Source organism: Phoenix dactylifera, chromosome 2 (genome assembly GCF_009389715.1).
Source record: "Phoenix dactylifera cultivar Barhee BC4 chromosome 2, palm_55x_up_171113_PBpolish2nd_filt_p, whole genome shotgun sequence".
Taxonomy (NCBI): Eukaryota; Viridiplantae; Streptophyta; class Magnoliopsida; order Arecales; family Arecaceae; genus Phoenix; species Phoenix dactylifera.
In genome coordinates, this window is record NC_052393.1 from 10,087,867 (window position 1) to 10,114,885 (window position 27,019).

A 27,019-nucleotide genomic window follows, 5' to 3' on the forward strand; every position below is an offset into this window, starting at 1 on the left:
CGAATGTCCTAATCTTCATTCATCTTCTTCCATAGAGTTAGAGTAGCATAGGTTAGTGAAGCAACCAAATAATTACATCAGACTATAGCCTACCAAGTGTTAATGTCGAAGTACTTAACATTTTATTTAAAAGAAGTGCCTAATACACCAAATCACCTGCCAATGCCAAGAGAATGGGAGGCTGCATATGTTACCCTACTTGAAAAAAAAAAAAAGAGCCCCATGGAAGTGGAGTATAGGTCAATCAGTCTACCTAATACTTTCTAAAAAATTGTTTCCAAATTATTAATGAATCATATGAACGAGTTTGATGCCACACTTGATATTTGTGGAATGAAGAACCTGTGTTTATAATTGCAGCATTAGAGATAATGCCATGGTAGCCCGAGAAATTATCCATTCTCTAAGTAAGGCATCCAAATGGAATTCCTTGATGGCGAAAAGTTCGTCCATGGTAAAATAGGACTTCTTGGAACTCTCTCTCATCTGTTTTTCAACATTATGACTTTGATTGCAAGTTTATCAAATGGGTAAAGTTTACATCTTGAGCCCCATTTTCTCTGTCCAGATTAATAGGATTTCACCCCGGTCCTCTTCTTTTTAAAATCTTAACCAAAGTTGCCAGCCTCCTCTTTTCTTTTCATTTTATGCTCTAACATGTTACTAAGATCATTACAGGAAGTAGCGGACCTCAAGAGCCTATTTGTATGCAGGTCCTTTTTTTTCTTTCTATAAAATTCGGACCGATCCACTTCAACACTTTTTTTGAAGGCTTATGAATGTAGACCTAGCCTAGTCTATAATCCTATAATTTTGCTAGTTGTACCGGCCTCAATCTACAAATCTAATAAATTTTTCAGCCCAATCATCCGAAAAGAGCTCGATTGTGTGTCAACTATTGCAAGAACCGAACATCTATCATCTCTTGTTTGTGGATGATATGCATTTGTTGCTAAATCAAATAGAAAGGATGCTGAGGAGTTGAAGGGGAACCACGTATGCCTGTTGCTAACAGTTAGGACAAAGGGTCAATATGGTTAAATCCCACATTCAATTTAGTCCCCATTTAGAACCTGTGATCACGAATTAGATTCTATCAACTTTGGGCGTTACTATTGAAAATGATACTTGGATATATCTGGGAGTACTTTTGCCCATTGCCAAACTCAAGCTCAGTGACTTTAATTCTTTGTTTGATAGTGTTGGGGGAATACGGTTTTCCCCCCAGCAATATAGTAACCCCGCCTCTAAAAGGCCGCATAGCCGCCGACCTTGGACGACTGAGGTCGGCGTCCGACCTCGGAACGTCCGACCTCAGAACCTCCGACCTGGAGAATTTCCAACCCCAGAGGTCTGTCCTTGTCGACCACCTACTACGGCCGTACCCCTCCGAGGTCCGGCCGAGGGCCATATCCTGCCACTGCCCCAGCATTTATTACGCATGGCCTCTGCAAACCCCCGGTTCACTCAACAATTAATGCGAATCTCCGGCTTACTCAACAATTAATGCGAATCTCCGGCTTACTCAACAATTAATGCGCATCTCCGGCTTACTCAACAATTAATGCGCACCTCCGGCTTACTCAACAATTAATGCGCGTGGCTCCTATTATCTACGGACCCACGGCTCTCCACGGCAAATCAGCTCAGCGGAGTCCAGTCAACCGTGATAAGTCTCTGATCTCGGCCTTACCTCCGACATCAATGCAATGATTCACCCGATCGCGTGCCAGCTCGGGTCGTACGACGGCTTCATCTCCGACATCAATGCAATGATTCACCCGATCGTGTGCCAGTCCAAGCAACATGCCGAGCCGTACGACGGTCTCGCCCCATCACATCACAGGTAAACCGACCCCCCTATAAAAGGGAACCCTTGCTTCTCAAAGGGGAGTTGGACACAGAAAACTCTAAAAATACTGTTCTCCTCTTTCTCCTTTAAACACAGATTGCCCCCCTCTGACTTAAGCATCGGAGGGCCAGCGCCGGAAAACCCGGCCACCGGCTTTTCTGCAGGCACCCCGACGGAGGACGCCGCCCGCCGACGGACCGCCACTCCCCTGTGTCCACCTGCCGCTCCCCCTCCTCGACCGACGACCGCCCCCGGGTCCAATTTCCAGCAACAGATAGGATTAGTAATCGATTTGAGGGATGGAAAGGGAAGCATTTACCAAACGCAGGAGTAATTGTGCTATCCCAGCTTCAGGCTTGAAAGAATTTTTAAAACACTTCTCTGGGGACATGAACAGAGGATATTACACCTGGTAGCTTGGGAGAATGGTAGTACTTCCAAAAGTCAAGGAGGATTGGGTTTGCAGAAGATGAAGAATAGGTGGGGGTGCTTTCACCGAAAAAGCCTCAGGACAATTGATCCTGAACAGGGACTCTATCTGGTGTGAAGTTGCCATTGGCAGATACAATTTTAAAAGATGGTATGCTTAACAATATACGTTGATTGTTAAAATCAGCACTTTTTCCAAAAGTTTAAGCTGGTATGATGAGATAATCACCACTTTTTCCAAAAGTTTAAACTTATAAAATGAGATAGATTTATTTATATATTTTATATTTTTTTATAAATACACCCATTAGTAATTTGCCCATTTCAATTAATCCAGAGCTACGTCAAAATGATTTGCAGATACCTCATCTCATGACTACCGAGGGCTCCGGAAACTACCATTTGCTTGTTGAATTGCTTCCGCCAGAACTGGTACAAAGGGTCATTTTTTAACCTACTCATAAGCATCAGTGTGCTGATCGACTTTCATGAAGTGCCACTGGTTTTACAAGAGAGTTCAGATCCTCTATGGTATGCTTTTTATACTGCAGAGTATTACACCGCTATGGATAGCCACCTTATCATCAATCTTGGAGATTGATGGTTGCCGCTCATTATGGAATTCAGAGCAGTCGTGCCTGGTGCCATATATGGCACGCACCCTAGATAAGCAACAGCCGTTCATCTCCGAGATGGAAGACGTGATGGCAATCCAAGGCAGTATAATATTCTGCGGTGCAAAGGCGCACCGCAAAGGATCCTGGATCTCAACAAGATTACAGGCAAGAATGTACATAAAGTTATTCTAGATGAAAGGAATACAGATAATACCAACAATTTTTCCTAGATTTGGAGATTAGTTACTGCACCTAGGGTTAAAATGTATTGATGGAAGGTAGCATGGGGAAGAATTCCTTGTGAAGATTTCGTTGGCAGGCAAAGGTCTCCTGCATAACCAGTCTGCTAGATGTGATCTCTGCCCACCAATGAAGATCTACAGCAAATACTTATTGAATGTAACTCTCCGAGAACTTCTGTCATGAATGCTCGTCCACTACCAGTAAAAAGGAGAAAAATGCAGCTCTGCTATGAATGGTCGAAAAAGAATGAGAGGGTGTTCTAACCAGGTCATGTTCATCATCTAGCTTACCATCTTGCAACAGAATCCGGTGATGCTTCACTGCTTACTAGCACTAATGCTTCATGGCACTAGGGTATTGGCTACTCAATAACCTCATCAACATCTTTCCCAACCTCATATAACCACAACCATCAGGTGTTATATGCGGGAACCAGTGGTTTCTTTACTATATAGTAGCTAAAGCCAAGTTAAGAGTAGCTCGGGAAGGTTCAGCCAGGGGCGGCCCAATACATTTGGGGGCCTAAGGCGAATCCAATAGATGAGGCCTTTTTTTTAATAATAAAATTTTAAATAAGTATAAAATATTTTTTAAAAATGATATAAAAATAGATAGTAATCAAGTATAATATTCCAATAAAGATACACGAATCTAATAAGAATAGATAAGAAGTCTTTTCAATTTAATATAATTTTTGAATGAAAATATAGAAAAGTAATTAACCTAAGAAAAGAGCCATGAAACTGATTAAATAACTGAGATAATACTTAATAATACTTTTATTCTGTCAAGTAAGAGTAGAATAGGAAAAGATCATCCTATGGCACTTCATGGTCAAGATAAAGAAATTATGGGAATTATGGTAAAGCAAGAGCAGAATTTGTCCAGGCCTTTTCTATAAAAGAAAGTAGGGGCATTATGGAAAATTCACTCGATCTAATTAATAAAAATCCCATCCCACCATCTCCCTTTCAAAGTGAGTACCCTTACTTGGTGAGTACCGAAGCAGCTACTGCAGCATCACAGCACAGCAGCCATTCAACACCACACCCCCCCCCCCCCCTCTTCCCTCCTTTTCTCTCTCTACCATCCAAGAAGTCCATCTCCAATCCCCCTATCTTTCTTCCCGATGGCCCAGGTGGATCAGGAGTATTGTGAGGGAAGGAAAACCAAGACCAAAACCAAAAAAGAGAAGGGATGAAAGATAAGAGTGGCTTCAGGCGGGTATCAAGCTAACCAAATCCCTCCCCTCTCTCTCTCTCTCTCTCTCTCTCCCCCTCCACCCAAAACAAAACTACTGTCCCCAACTTCCCAAATTGCTCCTCTGCAGGCCAGAAAACTCTCCACCTCCCTTCCATCAAGGGGGAAGACTCGTAGCCAGCTCCTGTTTCCGTTTTAAAAGGGGCCTTTGCTTCCTTTTGATCACGGTGCCAAAAACTTCCCCCCCCTCTCTCTCAATTTCTTTTCTCCCTTCACCTTCCGGGGCCTTCCATTGGCCCGGGGCCTTAGGCGACCGCCTCGATCGCCTAAGGCTCGGGCCGGCTCTGGGTTCAGCGGTAGCTGCTTATGAACTAAATTTCAAAATATGGTTAGAAAGGAACTCAGCAATAGTTATCTATTGAATTAACAAGGGTAGCAAGGATAACTTATTTTTGTGGGTCATCCTCTTCTTGTTGCTATAACCTCTACCAGGTCCTCACCTTTTCCTTGCCGGTCATGTGCATATCGAGAGGCAACCAAACTGTAGATAACTATTTAGATATACCGGTAGAAATCAGGCTTATTGGCCTATCTAGCTCGGTATCTTCTAAAGATTTCACCAAAGTTTTAGTCTAAATTCCAGCCTGTAAACCTATTAATCTACAAAAAAAGAAGGAAAGATAATGAAGCTTTTTTTTTTCTTTTCACAAAATCTAGGCTGAAGGGGTATTGGTTTGATATGAATTATATTGAAATGATTTTTCCAATCCACAAATTCAATAAAAAATATCGTCTAAATTCTGCTGGGATTACTCGAGCAAACTCTAAATCTAGACTCTGCAATGGCTTTACTGTTATAAAAAAAAAAAGTGCACTTCTTAGTTAAATACGCGTATCAAGCAGTGACAAGGCTCTATCGTTAGAAAGAAAAAAAGGGTACTTCATAGTTAAATACGCATATCGCGGTGACAAAATGACATTGATGTGTTCATGCACTATTATCACCAATTTGACTCCTAGCATGAATCATCGCAAGTCTTATCGACCAACTTGAACGTAGGCGCAAGCAAACAACCCAGTACATCAGCTCGCATCGATGCGTCCTGAATTGACCTCCATTCCTGGAAACGGATGGCTCGCGCTTGGAAACCGGCGATGAAACAGATGGGAACCTTCGAAATATTACTTTAAAAAGGAACCAAGACGAGAAAGAGGACGTGGACGTCGCGGCTGCGGCCAACCACGAACGTGAAAAACGCCGCTTTGCCGCTCGAACGGACCCGATTCCTCCAGTCCTCGGTCGCTCCTAGCTGTCACGCCACTCCACTCGAAAAAGCGACCCACTTTAAAAATATAAGGGATCCACAATTATCCGGGTCTGGTGACCCGGGGAGTAGTCGTATGCGATGGACCGGTTCGGAATGTGGGTCCATAAGCTTTGCCAATGGGACCCACTTGTAAGTCAAAGTAGATGCCTCGGTCGCTTTTTTTATTGTTTACCCAGCGGCTCCTTCGCTTTTCAGACAGCAAATCCCTGGTCTCAGCGGCGAAGCGGTGGCGACGCCGTCCCCATGGATTAATCTGTTAAGTAACACCGGTGGCTGCCCTAAATGTTCTGATCCGACGTGGCAAAGAATTCACTGGGTGCGGCTATTTCCGAGGATCCACGTTCGAAGGTATCTTAGTGACATCACGGCGTCCCTTTATTCCACCGCCGGTTGGGGATTGGAATATCCGGACGGCAAGCGGAATCATTCCATGAGCATATCTGGAGGATATACCGAACGTTTGGTGGGCACAGTTTGATAGACAAATAAACCCTTCCATACGCTCAAAATAACAAGGACACCATTCACGAGGGGTGGTTAGGATCATCTCGGGTGCGAATACCTTCCAATCAAAGCATAGTGCATCTAACCGGTTAATATTGCTGCATCGGTCATCAGAGATGGCCTTTTAATTATGAAATGTACGAGTCTAATCCTAAATAGTTATAAAATTAATAATAAACAATGATATTTTTTTTAATTCAAGCAATAATAAGAGTATAAATAAAGTTAATTTACAAATATTTCTCTCTCTCTCTCTCCCTATATATATATATATATATATGTGTGTGTGTGTGTGTGTATAACATGAATAGCATTGTTTATTATTTTTAAGTACTAAATAATTTTAATAAGTCGACCGGACTTTTTGAGCTTATATATATTAGTTTAATTTAAGTGAATTTTTTTTAATAAAGTAGATCATAGAAAATACAACTAATATATCAAGTCCATCATATTATTTTGAGAATTTAAAAATATTTTATCTTCTACATACAAAATCTAGCCAAGATTATTATCTATGATTATAGCTTATAATATATATATTCAACTATAACTACTTACTTCAATCAAGCTTTGGTTGAAAACTTAAAAAAATAGGCGCATCAATCGTTGTTAATTTTTTATATCTTATTTGAGAGCAATATTGTTATTCAAATCAATGATGAAGCTATAAAAAATAGTTATAACCCAACTTTACATTGGAATAAAAAAAAAACTCCCATGTTACAAATTCAGCAATATTTATTATATAAATCTTCTTAATTGCGCCTATTACGACAGTATCTTTTATCCAAGCATTGTCCACTGTACTAGTAAAAATGCATCATAAGCTAACCGGGCATAACGGGACACAAAATGCTGGAGCTCAAAGGCACAGGGGTGCGCCGGTAATTCAACGCTGGAGCTCTTTAATCGGCGTCTTTTACCAAAAAAAAAAAAAAAAAAAATCGGCGTCCCGTGGCGTGGCGCCCCTACAAATTCTCCCCTTCCTTCCCTGCAAGGGACTCATCCACGCGTGCCTTCCTTGAGCGGCAACCACTATTAGTACCACCAGAGGAGAAGGAAACTTCGCCAAGCAAGCGAGAAGGTTCTCAAAGTTCCGTGTTCTTCTTCTGTCGGGTAAATGTTCAATCGCGCGTCTATCTTTGCAGTTTAGATACTTTCTTCCCTTTTCCTTGGATTTCTTTCCTTAGTTCGTTCTCAGAGCTCGTTTCTGTTATAGATATCTATCAATTCGTTCTCAGAGCTGTCAATCGTTTCCCTTGATTATTTGTTTGATGTGGAATGATGGATTGAATACTTGGGATGGGTTTCGTTTGGAACATCCGATTTCCTGGAGGAGACATTTCAATTGTCGAGTATGCTTCCCCGTTCACAACATCTAATCCATTTCTATGTCTCCCGGGACTGTTGTATAGATTTTTCATTTCCGTTTTTGTTGAAGGAGCTAATTTGTGTTGATGGGTTCACGGCATCTAATCCATTTGATTGATCTACTGATTCATCAAGATTTTTTCATTTCTCCTTGATAATGGATCCCATGTTGTTGATTGAAATTGTTCAGTTAGAAATAATCAAGGGTACCTGCATGATGGAAACAGTCAAATGGTTATGAGAAGTCTTTACTCTCAATGGGTGATGGAATTGATTGTTATTCGGATATGGAAGAGCTGATGCTATTAGTTAGTCCCCATATGTTTAGCAAATCGTAGGTTTTGGCACTCTGATTGGGATTTTGTTCTCCTCTTCTCTTTGCCTCTTTTTTAATATATGTGAATATAAATTTTGAGATTAGATAAAAATAGTTTGTTCGTTGTCTAATAGTCTCGTCGTAATAATTTTGTGAAGGAAATTTTATCCCGGTCATTAGACATGGGGATATCAGTTTATCAGTAGATAACTTCTTTTTTTTGAGAAAACGAAGAGGTTTCAGATGCTCTTTTTCATGAAGAACTGTTTGCTTTGTCCGTTAAACTTATCTGATGCAGTGATTTATGTTTTGAGATTACATAATTGGGTAAAAGGTATATTTTGCCTACTGAGAGTTTATATGAGTATTTTGATATGGTTTCTTTGCAACAAATTTATATCTCTTTAATAGGCTAGCTTGATTAGCATGTGCTGGTTTCTAGATGGAATTAGCAGCAAGGAATGTGTTACTTCCCATAGTTTTCACATGGATACAGGGCACGAGCCATGTTTAATTACGTATGCTAGAATTCTTTCATCTGGTTTTCTTGGGCAGCTGCCTTCGTCTCATATTTTATATCTTTATAGTTTGTTCTAATCTTTCACACACACTGTCATTGAGATTGTGGAGTAGGTGTATATGAATGCTTGAAATTTACAAGTCAGTGATGATGACTTTTAATTTCTATACTGCAAGTCTTCCTGACGATCAGCTAACAAACATTATTTATGCCCCACTCCACATTTAAGATAGTTGTGGGCAAGAAATCTCATGCAAATTCTATGTCAAATTGAACCAGGTGTAATGCAGAGTATGTTTTGCTTAGGTCCATCTTTCTTGCATCTTTAATTAGTGGACTCCATTTCTAAATTTCATTATATTTTGTGGTTTCCAGATGATGCCCCTCCTCGTATAAGCACAATAACGTGCCTGGTCTTTTCCTCCAAACTGCGGCATCAGTTCCAAAGCTGCTGCAAGTAAAACTAATCTCAGTGGTTCATGTATGGGTTCATTAGGTGAAGATATAAGTGAAACAAAAAACACCAAACCCCTTGGTGTTTGTTTTCTGGAATACATCAAGGGCACTCCTTTGAACTTCAAAACATACCAAGTCATTGTATTGGTTTTAACTTTTTTCGGATATGCTAGCTATCATGTCACCAGAAAAACCACAAGCATTGTTAAAGGTGTCCTTGATCCCGAAACATCGCAATTGGGCTTCACCCATTGGCCAACATCTCACTTTCTTAGAAGAGGACATGGGGCAGAACAGAAACCGGGAATAAGGAGCGGTTGGGCTCCATTTGACACTTCCAGTGGCACTGCAATGCTTGGGGAGATTGATGTGGCCTTCCTCTCGGCATACTCTCTTGGCATGTACTTTGCCGGGCATTTAGGTGACAGATTAGATCTAAGAATGCTTCTGACAATTGGAATGATAGGAACTGGTCTCTTCACTTCCCTCTTTGGTGCTGGCTACTGGTTAAATATCCATAGTTTCTACTACTTCTTAGTGGTTCAGGTGATGGCTGGTTTGTTTCAGTCAACAGGCTGGCCCTCAGTTGTAGCTGTTGTTGGGAACTGGTTTGGGAAGAGCAAGAGAGGACTAATCATGGGGATCTGGAATGCGCACACTTCAGTTGGAAATATATCTGGCTCGCTGATTGCTTCTGCTTTACTGAAGTATGGATGGGGCTGGTCCTTTGCTGTTCCCGGCCTTGTAATTGCCCTTGTTGGGTTGATAGTCTTTCTATTGTTGCCAGTTAGTCCTGAGGCAGTAGAAATTGAAAAGGAAGAAGATGAGCTGTTGAAGTCTCCTGAGAAAGATGGAACCACAGAGCCTCTATTGGTAGGTAAAACAGATGTCAGAGAAAAAGCAGTAGGCTTCATGGAGGCATGGAGGATCCCTGGTGTCGCACCATTTGCTCTCTGTCTGTTCTTCTCCAAATTGGTTGCTTATACCTTCCTCTACTGGCTCCCTTTCTACATCAGCCAAACAGGTTTGTTCTTATTTGAAGTAATTGTTGCTCATCGTATCACTTATTTCATACTCTGAGCTATAGAATGTCTTAATTCTAGACAAATAATACCATTTGAACATTGGGAGTTTGAGAAGTCTGGGATCCTTTAAGGTCATGCCACTGCTGATTTATTTTCATCTGGTAGTTCTGCGGGAACGGGAATTAGGTAAAGAATGCTGATAATTTAGTTTCTATATCAAACATCACATAATAGTGCTATTTGCCCCCACCACCACCACCCCCCCATCCTCCTCCTCCTCCTCCTCCTCCTCCTATTCTCTCTCAATTGGTATCCTAAATTTTTGATGTCCAAAAAACCTCGAGAAGCAATGCTTAGGTTCCGCATTTTGATAACACGTGCTAAATTATCGATGGAATGTATTCACATTTCCAATTGTTTTTAACTTTAATATTGATGTAAATGATTTTCTAAACCAAATATTCATGTAATTGATTATACATTAGGCATTAACTAAAGTGAGCCTTTGCACCTCCAATACCCAAGAAGGTACAGTATCTGGTTTGGTTCTTCTATATAACACTATGCCAACCCAGTTCCTGAGTTAATGCTACTTTTTGATGACATGTAGAAGGGTTTTGGGGTAGGGAAAGCCTCACACTAGAGTTTGCTCTGTGTCTGTTCCACACTGATGGCTCGTGTGTTCTTATTGACATGGTACATTCTCCACCTTGCAGCAATTGATGGCAGCTATCTATCAGATTCAACAGCTGGAACCCTATCAACATTATTTGATGCTGGAGGCGTAGTTGGTGGCATCCTTGCTGGTCACATCTCCGACCGGCTCAATGCCCGGGCATTGACGGCAGCTAGCTTCATGTACTGTGCTATCCCAGCAATCTTCTTCTACCGCATATATGGCAGCATCTCCTTGAACTGGAACATTGCCCTCATGTTCATCACTGGAATGTTTGTGAATGGTCCCTATGCATTGATAACAACAGCAGTCTCCGCTGACCTAGGCACACATAGCTCCCTGAATGGCAACTCTCGAGCTTTGGCAACTGTGACAGCAATCATAGATGGAACAGGGTCTGCGGGAGCCGCTATTGGGCCCCTGCTGACGGGCTATATCTCAGCCAATAGCTGGAGTGCAGTGTTCACGATGCTGATGGTGGCGGCGCTGGTGGCTGGACTGCTCTTGTCACAGCTTGTGGTGGCTGAGGTGTCTGCAAAGATAGCATCTGCAAGACTGCGGCGTGCAGGTGACCTCCCAAGGTCCTCCATGGTGGAGCCTTAAGTGTAATATTGAGATCACTTGGCTTGTTTAAGGAATAAAAGGTGCGACGGAAGAAATACTCCTTTTTTTTTATCTGAGGAGCATCTCTTTGTTGCTTGTTGTGGGAGCGTAGATGTTGGATGCCTTGAACTCCCTCCACAACCTTCCTGCTCGTGATGGAGGGGGGGGGGCGCTCCTGGCTGAACCGAGATTTCAAGTAGGTGGAGTGATCATAACTACGCTCAGGGGAATGAGTGATTCCGTCCAAGTTTGTTTCTCTGCTCTCATGCTTAGAAGCAAGGAAGCCGGATTGCTTTAAGCTAATACTGATGTATAATAATGGTTTTCATTCATGGGGAGAAAGTCTTGTATATATGTGTTAAGAGGCTTTGATCTGGCAAGAGCTTCAAAGAACCAGTGTATATGTGGAGTGTGCTCTATTAACTATGTTGCTTGAAATATCTTTGTACTTGAATATTTGGGATCGACATGTTCATATAATCTTGATTTGGAATTTGGATAATATAAATGCACTAAGATTGCTAGTTTTGGGCATGCGTTCTGGTGGTGGAGAAAGTATGATGGCTGTTATTACATGTGAGAAAGCATAAATGCTGTAATAGGTGGCCCCGAACATTCATTTCTACTTCTAGTCGGTGCAGTTTCATCTCTTCTTCAGCTAAAAACTGAACTAATTTGGGAGTGGTTAGACAGAGCATTAGCTACCCTTGTTGGATCAATTCATTCCCAGAAGCAAAGCTATCATACTTGCCAAGAATTGGATCCGATCACTATCCGATCCTGGTACACATTAAAGCAGAGGTCAATAGGAAACCTTCCTTCCAACTTCTACAAATTTTGGTTAACCTGTGATGGGATTAGTGAGGTGGTTTGTCGTGTATGGAAACCACTCCTTGACCATCAGAATTCTTAAACAGCTGAAAGTTACTAAGCAAAGCTTGCTCGATTGGAATGAAGACAATAAAGTTGGACAAAGAAATCAAAATCCTCCAGGATGAGGGCTTAATATGTGGAGGGCAGAATACTGGGAGATATTCCATCCTACTTAGTACGACAAGGGAACATGACAGAGTCCTAAGACGATAGAAAATTTTACGGCGACAATCTCGTATCAGATGGCTCAGAGGAGATGCTAATACAAATTTCTTATATAACACGACCATTTTGCACAGGAAGAACAAAATCTGCAGCATAGCATGCCATGATGGCTTTTTGACCGACACTTTCAAGGCAATTAGAATCTGTGTCAAACTTGAGCTTCTTTCAATCCCTAACAGGCTATCTGTGGAAGAGCATGAAAAACTTGTTGCGCACTTAAGGGAGAGAAAAATAGAGGCTCTATCGAGGAATTTGGCTTCCGATAAGGCGCTGGGCTCCATTCGATTTCAGCCTGTAGTTTTTCAAGGTTTTCTTTTGTCCATCAGTCAAAGTCAGATAATGTTGAGGCAGTGACAATTCTTTGCAGCTTCTCATAAACCCTAGCATGGAAAGCTACATACGTTGCACTTATTCCAGAGAAAGATAAACTTGGTGCAACTCAAGGATTATAGACCTATTAGGATAAACTTGGTGCAACTCAAGGATTATAGACCTATTAGCCCTTGTGACTCCATCTACAAAAGGGTGGCTAATATTTTGGTGAACAGAACGAAAGTCTTCGTGCCCACGTTAGCATCAGAAAAGCAGGGTGCCTGCATCCGGAACCATTGCATGATTGACAATGTGTTGTTTTTTTTTTTTTTTTGGCTTAAAACAGGTTCTCATACAGTACGTGTACAAATACACCCAATAAAGTCAAAAAACACTAGCTCACGGAGAGTCAGTGGCAACTCTCCCTCTCCCATCCAAAAGGTGTACCCTGAATGATGAGCCGCGAAGGCAGCCACTCAGTCGGCTGCCCCATTAGCTTTTCTGAATACATGTTTGGCCTGGATGGCCACCCCAACCCCACACATCATCCCAATATCCCGAACCAAGGGGTGGTCTAAAGCCCTCACCCCTCAGCCCCTCCTGGATCCAACTGATGACTGTAGCCGAGTCGCCCTCCAAGACAATCGAGCCAGCCTGCAGTACCTGCCTCGCACATCGAAGACTTGCCCAGGCAGCTCGTAGCTCTGCCCCGGGAACTGATGTGCTGAACAACTGACAGCCACCTGCTGCCACCACTCTGGAGTGTGGGTCCCGTATCACAAAATCCGCACCACCTCGCGAGTCTCCATCCAGGACCAATCCGTCAAAGTTGACCTTGAGGAAACTCGGGGGTGGGGGCTCCCAGGTGAAGAACACCAGCTGAGGAGCTGCCGAAGCAGAGAAGGAACCCCAGGTGTCCCGAGCTATCAGAGGTCTATCTGAAGAGGGTCTGATCTCCAATGCCTGTACTCGCGCGAGCTCCGCAGCGAACCTCGGTGACACCCTGCGCTCACCGAAGGTGCGGGCGTTCCTCGCCAGCCAGATCTGATGTGCTGTGCAGGTCGCTCGAATAGCCTCCTGACATATCCGCGGCCGGGCCAGCCACTGCTGCATCATCCGTAAAAACTGAAGCCTCCCACACCAAACCCCCTGCGGGAACCCTGCCCACAGCCATGCCGACCTCGCCCATGTACACTGGAAGAGCACGTGGTCGACCGACTCCTCCACGCTGCATGTCCCGCACTCCGCAGGGATCCCCCAACTGCGCCTACTCAGCACTGCCCTCGTCGGAAGGCGGTCCCATGCCACCTTCCAAAGGAAGAGTGCCGCCCTCGGGTGAAGCCCGGACCTCCAGATCCAAGTGTAATCCTGGCCCGACTCATGCTCCTGCTGGATAACACCGGCAAGGTCTCCCAGTCTGACACTGGACCGGCAAGAGGTGCCCCAAACCCTGACATCAGGCCCCCCACAACCTGGCACTGGAAGGGACCGGATCCTCTCAGCTAGGTGTCCTCCGAACAACTGTCGTAGCCTATCATCATCCCATGCTGAATCTCCTGGGGCAAGAAGATCGAAGACCCGCAATCCCTCCACTGCCTCAACATCGATCATGGTCGGCCAACACCTCAGTGGGACGGTGTCCACCCATGGGTCCGCAGTCACATCAATACTCCGCCCATCGCCAATCAGCCACCTGGTGTTTGCCGACACCATCGGCAAGTACCTCCCAATCTCACGCCACATGAAGGAGACTCGCCGCCCTCTCCGTCCCGCCTCTGAGACCTCACGGCCATATCTGGCCGCCATCACCTGACTCCACAGCCTGTGTGGCTCTAGCAGGAAACGAGCTGCATGCCGAGCAATGAGAACCTCGCGCCGCTCCAGTAGGGACTGCACTCCGAGACCGCCCATGCTAGTGGGCCGGCAGACATGCTCCCAGGCCACCAAGTGCACCCCGCGGCCTCCGCCATAAGACCCCCACAGAAAACATCGCAGCAGTCGCTCGACCCTTAGCAGGGTCGTCTTCGGAACCACGGTGTTGGCCATGAGGTATACTGGCATGGACCCCAACACCGATCTGATCAAGGTCAGTCTCCCCATCATGGATAGGGAAGCCGCTCTCCATCCCTCCAACCTGCTCGATAAGAAACGTTCTAGAAGAGGAATGGGGCTTTCGGAACATTGTCATCTAGAAATAAAAAGGCGTTAGACCCGCACGAAAGCTTGCGACCGGAAACAGAGGGAAGAAACATGGCGGAGAAGTTGGCACCGGACAAGCGACACTGCTTCGTCCACAATGGTACATTCTCACCTCCTCCTCCTCCTTTGCATCTCCTCTCCTATCGGTTGGTTCCGATCTCTTCTCCTTAACTGGATTCTGGATCGAATTCTAGGGCAGAAGGTGTTCGAATGGGATCAAACCCTCGAGGAGGTGAACATCTACCTCGATCTCCCCCCGAATGTCCCGACGAAGCTATTCTACTGCAAGATCCAGTCACGACACATTGAAGTCGGCATCAGAGGCAACCCCTCTTATCTCCACGTCCGTCCGCGCCCTAATCCCTTGTTTTCTTCTCCCTCTAATCTTTGTTCTCTTTCTTGGTGCTGGATTGATTATTTTTTAGCTTCTTGTCTTGTGATTCCTTGGTTTGATTCTCTGCATGATCTCGCCTGCCCTATAAAGACTGATTCCTCGTTATGGACGCTTGGTAATGCATCCCGCGAGCCCATCTGTGTAGTTTATCTGACATTTTATTATTTTGATGATAAATTTATATAAATGATGAGCTAGTGCTGGATCCGAGGGAGCTAATCCATAGGAAATCACAAAATGTTTTCTTTTTATAATTTTCTTTTTGGGACTTGGAGTGATTTGATTGGTAAAGGAGGGCTGCTGTTGTAGAGTAATTTACTGGTATTGGTTTGGATGTTGTGGTGATGATTTCAGCTAGCATTGTACTGTCTGGTGATTATGTGATCTGAGTCTGATCAAGTTATTAGCAGATAATTTAGTTTTGAAATCCTGCAGGGTGCTTGTCTGATTGCTCTTTACGGAGCATCGTCATAGAAAACCTCTTTTCATATATGTTTGTACGTGAGAGGCTGAGAGCATAGAGATCTCTGGAGATGGACATGGGAACGAAGCAATGAACATACTGCCAGGTGAACTTATCTTCTTGGAAAATCTAGTTTTCTACTTATTTGTTTATATACAATGTTTTAAAATATGGAAATCTTATCTCTTATCTATCTAGAAACTTTTACAGGCAGTGTGGAACAGAGAAAAATCAGGTCGACTATTACATATTTTTTGTTTCAACATAACAATCTTCGGAACATGTTTGCTACCTAATAAATATAACTCTCTTTTATGTTTTTATGTTTCCTTCTAGAATGAAGAACAACTTGTTGATGAGATTTTTCATGTCAACATGGTGACTGGGGCTTTGTCCTATCGCTGGCAACTTCTCTTTTAGAATTGACATTAGCATATGTTTGGGATCCAATGCATGTATAAGTTATAACCGACTCCTTTCACTTTCCCCTCTTTAATCTGTCTAGGAGCTAATTGTTTGAAGAATGTCATTATAACTCATGCAAATAGTTGAACACATAACTATCAGAGAATTATTCGAACTGTAGCCATTTTTTTGATTTTGTTTTATGCTACATGCTACATGTTTTTTTGTGGTTGGCAGAATCTACATGCATGAAGTTAGAGTTGAAACTTTAATATGCTTTATAAGGTTAAAGTTGAGTGGTTTAATTGTATATGTTATCATATATGTGTTTTTTATAGGTGCTGTTTGCATTTTTGTGACGTACAATGCCATTTAAATGCCATATGGCTCCAACTATTTCTTTTTGGTATATAAATTTCTTTGGATCAGTTTCAAGGTGGAGATGGCTAAAGGCAACTTGGAAAAAAAAAGGACTTTCAGCCATGAAGTTGGTTGCACTTGATGGGGATGTCGTATCTTGTACAAGGATAGAAAAAAGGCCTCCGTATTTGCATAAAGTCCTTTGTGCACCTTGGAAAAAAATTTTGAGTTGGACGAATTGGAGCTTCGCCAAGGCCATTGCCTTTCTTGAAATCTTGAGGTCTCTACCAACTGGTCCACATCATTTTCCTCGTATCCTTATCTAGATAGGCCTGCGAGTGGGGTTTAATCAAGCGAAGCTTGATCGAGTTTAGGTTTAATTAAGCTTGGTATGAAATCAATCTTGAGCCTAAAATTTGAGATCAATCTTAGCTTGTTTATTAGTTGATCTAGCTTAGTTGGGCCCTATTTCAAATTTAGTAGAACACAAGGATATTTTCATCAACTTGGTACTCCTAAATCAAGTTTGTATTGTAGTAAGCTCCAACTAGGTGCTTTCTACTGTCTATGGTAAACGGTTCAGGATGCAACTCCCTCTGCATTTGACTCACTTGCTTGAAGCCACTGTGGAGGGCTCATGACGGAAATTCCAAATCAAGTTTGTATTGTAGTAACTCCAACTAGGTGCTTTCTACTGTCTATGGTAAACGGTTGAGGATGCAACTCCCTCTGCATTTGACTCACTTGCTTGAAGCCACTGTGGAGGGCTCATGACGGAAATTCCAAATCATTCTCTTGGGTGTGATCTCTGCTTTACACTGACATCAAAATCTTTGTGTGGTCTCAATCTTGGACAATACACGTTGAGTCTTCAAGTCTTCCTAGTGGGCCAAGGGCCTCATGACCATCACATGGGGCTGATTTGTCATCCCATGGTCCTTCATTCAGAACTTTCTTGGAACCACGATTGAGGACTGTAGACAAAGAGGAAGTTCAGTGGAAAGATCAGCTTCTGTTGAGGTTCATCTTCTTTTTGGTTTAGGCTTGCTTCAAGATTGAATTAAAGCTTGGTCCAAGATTAGGGATCGGAGAGAGGTAGAGTACAGGGGAAGCTGTGGAGGTGGCTAGGGTCAAGGAGACCTTTGAGCATGTTTATGGAGGGAAGAGGACTTGGAGTACAGAGCAAGCAGTGTGAGAGATGACAAGGCTTGATGGTGGTGATTGATTGGCTGGAAGAGTGGAGACTGGATAAGAAGTAGTGGAGGTGAGAACACAGAGGGATAGAACTTGGGGGACAAATTAGCTGGTTGGTGGGTGAATCAACAAGACAAGAGAGGACTAGAGGGGTGGGACTAGAGAAAAAATGGTAAGAGGAGAGATTTGGGGGTTGAGTTGATGGGACAGATGGGTTGGCCAACAAGGTTCAGCTTTTTCACCCTCAGTTTGTTGGGTTTATTTTCAGTTACATATATATTCATATGTCCATTGTACATTTTACCTTCAAATTTGAGTCTTACCTACTTAAGCCTGATCTAGCTTATATTTGACCTGACCATGAGCTGAGCTTGAGCTACTCAGATTAATTGAATCCCTACTCGCACAAAATCTCTACATTGCTGTGTCACAAAGGGTATGAAAATGGATTATTTCTAGTGTATCTCACCATTACTGGCTCTCTTATTTGGAGATCTGTTCTGTTGACCATGATCTACACAACCAAAATGCTTGGAAACCAAATGACAGGCATTGGTGTTCTCCCACCCAATGCATCATATGGGTGAGAAATGGATGGTACAAGTTGTGCAAGTGTGCTAAATTACAAGATATAAGGGAGAGAGAGATTATGAGGAATGCCAAAATACATGTGTGTATACCTTCTCTTCGATAATTTTCTTCAAGAAAAATTTCCAGGGTGCTTCAGTTATAACCACTTATAAGGCTAAAGGTTTATGAAGTGCTGCCACTGAATGGCTGCACTGGAGAAATATCCTGCTCTTCAGTACTCAACACGACATTGATTTTACCCTGTGAAAAGGACTGTGAAGTCAACAATGTATAATTTCAAGTTGCTGACCCCTTCCTTTTCTCTTAGATGGTCTCCTGCTGTTCACTGGATAGAATTATTAGATTTCTCTTACTCCTAGTTGTACATCACTTTTCTGTCCCCTCAACTTTCTTACTATTGGCATTGCTATTGCTCTTGATTCTGGCTACTATAGAGGATGGGACAATGCATGTGACACTGCAAAAGAGAGACAAAGGGCACACATGGTCTTCTCCAATACTCGGTCAGGGTCTTCTAGATCCTTATTCAGCAGATCTTGAACAGAAGCGCCTTATGCTGCAGAGGTTCCAAGAAGAGGTAAGGACTGACTTCTGTACTTACCATCTACTGGAGGTACTTACCATCTAGTTGGGGTACCTAGGTTTGGTGCTGAATTTGTTATTATTTTATTCATTCTCTGCATATCAATATCATCTTGCATGCTTATGTTTTCAGAAGTTTGATTATTTTTGAATAATTGATTTTTTTTTCTGCAGCATAATTTTTTGGTTCCTGAGCATTGAGCTTTTTAAAATTTTTTTTTGTTAATTTGAGTTTACATCAAATGGCCCAGAGATGATACCATGTTAAGATAGCCTTTTGCACTAGCACTAAATCCTTGTGGTATCGATCATATGTTACTAGTACAAAAGGAATGCATCATTGCATCTTTTCCCCATGCATCATTTACATTATGTCAGATGTTGGACATGCATACATACCTACATGCATGCATGCATCCATATATTTATTTATTTATCTTTTTCAAGAATCCATTTATGCACTTTGAGTATACATATTGAGATTTACAAGGACTTTTATCTTCTTTTCTCTAGTGTTCATTAAATGTGGAACTATTACAAGGAATCTTATGATCCGTGATCTAATCTGAATTTCTACAAGCCCTAATTTAATTCAATACTTTAATGTTGGAAACAGTTTCATGTCTTTTTTCCTTTGGATTGGCTTGATTAGAATTTCCTCCTTATTATGCTAAATTAATTCACATAGATTAGCTTTTATTTACACATTTTTTTTCATATTTGATCTAGTATAAACATGTAATAGTGTTGTAAGATTATTATTCATTTATCTATTAACTGTCTGGAGAACTCTTCTGTGGTGCTGGTTGCTCTTGGCTGAGTACCATGAATCTCATAACTGCAGGGAACTTTTTTTCTTTTCTTTTTTTTCTAAGAACAGCCATCAAATTTCAGTTTTATTTTTTCTGCTTCCAGCAAAGTTCATGTTTGAACAAAATCATATACCAGTCATTCCCCTCCTGATTGGTGTCTGTTTCCTAACCAGATTGTAAAAGCACTATCAGAAGCCGAATATTACATCCTGATTTTCCTTGAAAACCTCTTATGTTTACATGATAGCTGAATATTACTTGCTGAAAAATGTGATTCTCCCCTACTTGCATGAATATAATGAGGTCCACGGGCAACATGGTTTTGTGGGGATAAACTTTCTGTGTTATTTGAGAACACAATGGCAAGTTAGTCATAGCTCATATAACTTGCAGAAGAAAGTTTTTCTGCATGTATAAATATAATGAGTTCCATGCATGACATGATTATGCCAAGATAAACTTTTAGCTATTTGTTAAGAACACTAATTTGGAGCTTTTAATACGATGACAGTTCTAAAATTGGATGCTCAAACTTCTACTTCTGGTGGGTGTAATCTCATGTCCTGTTTATAACCTTATGAGCACTTATCGTGTGGAAAGCTTTTCTATGCTGTACCAACAAACGCGATAAACCATTTATACAATGAAAAGAATTCGGTTCTCACTATCATCTACGAGTTGGCATTAAGACATTATAAGATCTAGGCAGAAGACATGGACAACTTGCAAAAGCAGAGCCAAGATTTTTCTTTAAGGTGCCAAACATATTTACTGTAAAAAATGAGAGATGGTCAACATTTGTTTGAGATCAAGAAGATGCATTATTGAAAAATTGACAGAATTTCACTTATAAGATGAGAAAAATGTAAAGATATTCTTTTAAGATGTGTTTGAGATAAACAAGTTCGGTGATTAAATTGACTAATGCTTTTCCATCCATCCCCCAAAGAAATTGTCCAGTTTATCCATTCTATTAACAAGGATTCTAGTCTCAGCAGGACGTTCTGCAGGACGCTAGGATGGGGTACCATTCCATGTGTCGGGACAAGACTGTCCCGTCATCGTCCTAGCATTCCGATCGGCACATCTTAGAATATCTCCTGTCCCAAGTGTTGGGATGGGACGGGATGGTGGTGCATCCGGAAATCGGGACAGTCCCGTCCCACAGAATTTAAGACTTTGATTCTATATATTATTAAACAAATTTTCTTTGTTAAGAAATTAGAACAGAGTTTAAGTGTATAGAAATGCCTCCTTTTGAAACAACATTTTCTAGGCTGGATGATACAGATTTGATGCTAAGATTGGAAGTTCTTTTCCTTTTAACAACTTCTTTTAGTACATGTTTTTCCTTCAAAAAGATGCACATCAACTTTCCTGCCCTCTTTCTTATCTCCTCTTCTGTTGACGGAAGCTTCTTTCTTTTATTGTTGGTTTGCAGAAGCCAGGATTTGACTTCTCTCAGGCACAGTTTACAGGAACCTGCCTTGACCCCAGGACCTTCATGGTTGGGATACGTTCTAATTGAGAAGGCTGGACTTGTTAGCATTAGCTTGGGAACCTCAACCTCTCTGATAAATGTTATTAGAGTGTTGCCCACATCTATGTTCATGGTTTCCGTAAATTATACCAGCATAAAAACTTAGGGGCATCTGACTGGAAGAATCAACTGAGCTACTTTGTTAAATTCTATCTAGTGGAGGCAATTATCATGGCTTGTTGAGTTAAATTTGTTAGAGATGATCGCATCCTAAGTCTAATGTTTCTGAAGATTTTGCATTGTAGAAAAATTTTAGATGAGTAAGAACTTTAGGCACTTGCACATTCTTGCAGCACCTTGTTGAAGTTTGACGATATTTGATTAAAAAAATGTGGACATGCATCAGTCCATTTTGAAGTTTAGCGTCTGTTTAGTTGTGAACTATAGCTTGATTATTTTATGTAAGGTTACTTTCTGGAGTTTGGTTTATTGTGACTACTAATTCGCTTGTACCACTTTCTTCCAAAGACTACCCTAAATGTTTTATTGCAACTGACTGGCAAACCAAATGCAAATTGAATAGCAGCAGTTAGGGGGTTTTGGGTTTATATTCAAGTGCCATTTAAGTTAATGTATTATATATATTTTTTTAATATGATAAAAGAATTAATCATTATAATAGCGGGACGGTTAAATCATCTCCGCTACGACTGATTCTGTCACTCAAATCCCACGGTAAGGATTAAGTCAGACATTTATTTGAGAGCAGATTGAACTTTCACTCCCAGCATTGGAGCTACATCCATTGATAATTGGAAGATCATTCATTGTCAAAAAAAAAATTCGATCTTAGAATCCTAGAAAAGGATTGTCAGACCAAAGCTTCATCGGATTGCAAAATAGATTGCGGCCGACACCTGGTATTGGAGTTGTGTAGTGTCAAATGTATGGAAGAAGAGAGAGCAATGGAAGTTATCTTCATTCTCTTATGAAAGAAAGAGATGGTGTTTATTGCTGGAAAAGCTTCATTTAGGTAGTTTTTCAATTTTAGCCAAAAAAAAAAAAAAAACCTCCAACTGATCTCTTGCATAAATGATAAGTGGCTAATTATATTTTTCTTACGTATACACATGATCGGGTCATAAATTTTAACCCAAACCTCGGTTATCTGATTGACCAATTTCTTAACTAATCGACTTGTTAGTCAATTGGTCATGAGTTAATTTGATCTACTCTAATTTCTATGTAGATAAAACTTTAAGAAGAAAGATGTGAATAAGATAAAACCTATCCTAAATTTCAATCTTCCAACTAAATCTGCTGATACAATTATTTCAACGTGCTACAAACTTAGATATCTTAACGAAGCCCAATTCAAATTGACCTTCGGCCTGTACCAAATACCTATAAATCCTAGACTGCCTACCATATCGAGCTTGGCTCCTATTGGTTGAAGCCCATATCCAGTCGACCCAGCCAGAGGGACCGCGACAAGATGGACTACCACGAATTGGCCCGCCAACAATCTAAAATCTGGGCCCTCTCAGAGACTAACCGAAACGTTAGTGCAATTAATTTATAAATAGGTGTGGATTTCCTTTTACTAATGACCTCTTCAGTAAAGGAGAATCCACTCAAGTCTCAACCTGTCAACGTTGCAGTCCACCTTTTCTCTCTACAGAGAGGGCTCGTTTGGTTCGCGGGAAGCATTTTCCTTCCTAGGAATATGATTCTTGGGAAACAAATTCCTAGGAAGAGGATGCCTAGGAAAGTACTTTTGGCATGTTTGGTTGACCATGGGAAAGTGACAAATTTCCAAGGTGCTTATGTTTGGTTGGCCATCCACTTTCCTAGGAAAGTTATATATAATTCCTATTATGCCCTTAATAAAAATTAGGTTTTTAATGCCTCTTTAATGCTTCTTTAATGCTGAAGGGACTTTTTGGAAAAAAGTAAAAATGGAGTGATTCCCGCCTCATGGGAAAGTAACTTTCCCATGTTTCTCATGGGAAAGACTTTCCAATGAAATGTGGGAATCACATTCCCATGGGAATACAACTTTCCCTTCTCTCTCCTTTGAAAACTCCAACCAAACAAGAGATATCTCATTACTTTTCGTTGACCACACTTTCCCCCCTTCTTTTCCCGCGAACCAAACGAGCCCAGAGTGATGAGACTTGAGAGAGCCGCCAGAGTTTAAAAAAACCAATCATTCATGCCACCCTTATCTCAAATCCAACCGCCCAGACAAGGAAAAGGTTGTAAACGAAATGACCGCAAACGTTGACATCAAGAGCCCCTCGGGAACTCTATCTGGACTCCGATGTGTGGCTTCCAATCCTTGTAACCCATCTCTTATCGTTGGCATTCACATGATCGAAGACAAGGGAGTCAGCATTGAAAACAAAAAAGAACCATGACAATGACACCAAATAGAGAAGACAACAAACAAAACCCACATAAATCTAGTTGAAAAAATCATGCTTGGAGAACAAAGAAAAAGAAAAGCCATGAAAGAGACATTAGTGATGTTCTACCCAAAAAAAAAAAAAAGGGAGACAGTGATTGCTGTATTGATGGTTAGAGCTGCCCTGAGTTAATATAACATGAGAGAGAAAGAGAGAGAAGGGTCATCCAAGCAATGAATGCTATGGGCTGGTGGAGCTACCTGTCCTCTTAAGCTATTCTAGGGTTAATTGTAGCAGCAGTAGTGGCCCAAAGAAGGCTCAAAAGGAGATCAGGATGAGATTGAGGATGATCATATAATGGAACGAGAGAAGAATCATCATTGAGAAGGAGAGGACAAAAATAAGGGCGGGGCCTCACTACCTTGTGGCTTTTGACTGCACCCTTTCGGGCTTTCCGACGTAAAGATGTGTGGAGAGGGAGGGAAGCGTGGGTTCTACGCGAGCTCATGGCATTCAGCAACAGAAAATTTGAGTCCGTGGAGAGAATACGAGCAAAGGATTGTGGTGGGCAAAGCATCTTAAAAGAGAGGGGGCAAAATTAAAGGTCGAGCGATCGCTACCCCATGCTCTTGTTTATGACCCTTCGCTTCTCTTATCTAATTCAATCTCTTCGCTTTTCACTAGGCCTTCCACACCATGTAACATGGTGAGCTTTTGGTTTGGCCTTGGAAGAGATCAAAGGGAAGAAGACAAGCGTCCATTGGAGTTGGTCGTCAATCTCCGTTGTGGCTGCTACCCGAGCATTGTTGGTCCCAATTAAAGCTTTTTGCCTATCAAATATCGTTCATGCGAGCATGCCGTGACGCCGGAAACACTTTGGCCAATTATTCAAGTTTGAGCATTGATGTGATGAGTGGAGGTCACAAATCTGCGATCATATATGAAAGAGGGAGGTGAGAGAATGGATTCGTAACTTGTCACAATGGGCAGCCATCATTACGATTACAAAAGTTTCAACTTATCAAAAGAAAAGGGAAGAAAAGCACGTCGATTCTGATCTTGGTTTAGAAGTTAATATGATACAATTCCAACTCTATTTAGAAGAAAAGTTGCTCTCCTATTATGTTGATTTACTTAGGCTTTCAAGATCTTATACTGTCAAAGATGGTAGCCTGCTCTTCTTGAATATAAGTATCATCCAAGCCTCTTAAGAGTACAGCCATTAATCTGATGGGGCAGATAGACTTGTACATATTGTGCATGGGAAGATTATTACGCATGTTTGTTGACATCTAAGCAGAACATCTATGTTGCAGCAATAACTTTTTTATGAGGACACGCAAGTGGATCATGAAAAAGTAAAAAGATAAACACAAATTAAAAGATAGAAACACTATCAATCAAGATGAAGATGTCAAGCAAAGAGTTGATGGAGTTTGATAAGGATCCAAGAGTTATCCATGAAATTTTGCCAAGAGTATCGCTACCAATCATCCATCAGAGTACCGGGTTGATGTGGCAGTTGGGGAATTAGTGCGGTATATGAGCTAGGTTGATAGTGCCAGCCGGCTTTGCCTATCGCTCAGCTAAACACCAACTTCCATATCTAACCAACGAATTAGGTGATGATTTGGGCAAATGATCTCTAGCTTTTTCTAATTTTGCTAATCCACAAATATTAAGATAGCAATATTTGAATTGACATCATATATTTTTATATATAACTATAGTTACAGCTAACACGAATAGGTGAATAAATGAACAACTCAACAAAGCATTTTTATATCAAGCCATGCATGTCTTTGGTGACTTTAAGATTTATACATATTAATGACCACGTGAATGCAACATTTTTGAAACTATAGACCCTGGCCTAATCTTGGTCTCCCAACTCCTGGGTCACCCTTTGAGGTGGCCGGTTTAAGCACCCAAGGCAACTTCAGCTTGTTCAAATAATAAAAGGCTGGACTTCAAGGTTGGAGTAATTAGAGATCTGCACGCCGTTAACCTCGCGAATTGTGAGCAAATGGGAAAGCCTCGGCCTTCGTCTCATCGTCCGCGTAAGACCCATATATCTATCAACCTTGTAGTTGGAACGGAATCCCACACTCCTACGAGAGGTATCCCGGTGATGAAAGCCTGCTCATTTTCTCTCCTTTTGATAATGAAAAGTTGTGCATCATTAGCCCTTTCCAAGGGAGAACCCTCCATAAAAGGTTAGGCCCACCTTTAGAGCTTTAAATCCATTGGATCCAAAGTATTAGTCTGAGATCCTTTGTTGGCATCCGGAGGAACGTTTCGTTAGATGCTGGTCCAGTATTAATTGGTCTTCACGGATGACCATCTTTGCTTCATGGTTCCCCCTTTAAGAATCTCTTTTCTTAGGTTGATGGCGAAGATTAACCCAGCCCGTATGGACCTAAAAGAGATTAGGAACGGTCCCATTTGACTGGCCAGATAGCAGGAACAGCCCAAAACAGGAAAAAAAAACAAACAAAAAAAAAAGAGAGACGTGCTGGGGGCGCTGAAAGAGCTACTTAGGTTGCGGTTGGTTGCTTTAATTTCGTGCAGTGGCTGCGAGATTTCGTCCATCCGAAGGTGAGAGTCGGCCCATGGGAGATCACAGTGCCCAATCCAATGAGGGGGCCTTCTGGGAGCGAGGATCATCCTCCGCCAGCGATGTATGCGAGTGTGGTGCAAGGATCCTCCCGGCAATTGTTGGGGACGAGCCACAAAATTTTGAAAGAGATGGAAAACTCCGATGTTTTTTACGACGGTGTTGGAATTGCCGGAAAAGAGGGTGGAGGCGTCAAGGCAGGCGTGCACATCGGCGTTGATCGTCGGAGCCTCTGTCGAAGGGTTCTGGCCGATTGGGTCGCTTGGGACTTCAAAACCAGGAGGAAGCTGGGCTATGAGGTGGAAGTCTTTCCGATGATGGAAGACAACTATGCATTCAGATTTAGGAGCGAGGATGACTGGAATGCGGCGTTGGATGGTGCCCCCTGGTTGGTGGCCAAGCAGCTACTTGCAATGGAACCTTGGAAGTTGGACTTTATCCCCAGCATGGACGTGATCAAGAAGGTGGTGGTGTGGCTTCAGTTACCCTACCCTCCGCTGGAATATTGGTAGAGAAAGACTCCATCCTTAACGTCGCGGCAGTGGCCGGGCGGCCCTTGGCCTTGGATGGCTTCACAAACCGAGGAAGCTTGAGTTACGCCAAAGCCAAGGTGGAGATTGATGCATTGGAGCCATTGAAGCCGGGGACCCTCATTCAAGGCTGCTCTAGGGTTTTTTGGCGGGGTTTTGTTTATGAGAATATCCCGGATTTTTGTTTCCAATGTGGAAGGATCGGCCATGGGAGGAGTGTAGGTCCCCCTTGTCTCGGGTGTTGACGGAGGCTGGCAACTTGTAGAAGGGATCTCCGATGCCAATGGTAGTAGAGACGAAGCAGGAGAACCCTCCCCATTTGAGTCCGAAGTAATCTGACCAGGAGCGACGACCAATATTCAGCCTTTGGTTTGCCACAACGAGGAGCCCACAACCTAGGGCTACAAAGGGCGGCTTGCCTTAAAAGTGGC

The 27,019-nt window shown here is 42.2% G+C and overlaps 1 protein-coding gene and 2 long non-coding RNA genes across 3 annotated transcripts; all 3 read left to right on the forward strand.

The window, feature by feature from the left end:
• Positions 1-7,142: 7,142 nt before the first annotated feature.
• On the forward strand, positions 7,143-11,677 carry LOC103705132 (putative glycerol-3-phosphate transporter 1). The gene is made up of 3 exons (XM_008788753.3): positions 7,143-7,292; positions 8,759-9,863; positions 10,581-11,677. Exons 2-3 carry the CDS (start codon positions 8,867-8,869, stop codon positions 11,141-11,143), a joined length of 1,560 nt encoding a protein of 519 aa, XP_008786975.1. The 5' UTR covers positions 7,143-7,292; positions 8,759-8,866; the 3' UTR covers positions 11,144-11,677.
• Positions 11,678-14,694: 3,017 nt separating this feature from the next.
• Positions 14,695-21,455, forward strand: LOC120107489. The gene is made up of 5 exons (XR_005509224.1): positions 14,695-14,852; positions 14,947-15,095; positions 15,582-15,715; positions 15,820-18,736; positions 21,032-21,455. It is a non-coding gene; the product is annotated as an uncharacterized LOC120107489 (long non-coding RNA).
• A 2,222-nt stretch (positions 21,456-23,677) lies between these two features.
• Positions 23,678-24,667, forward strand: LOC113462590. The gene is made up of 2 exons (XR_003385280.2): positions 23,678-24,045; positions 24,126-24,667. It is a non-coding gene; the product is annotated as an uncharacterized LOC113462590 (long non-coding RNA).
• The last annotated feature ends 2,352 nt before the right edge of the window (positions 24,668-27,019 follow it).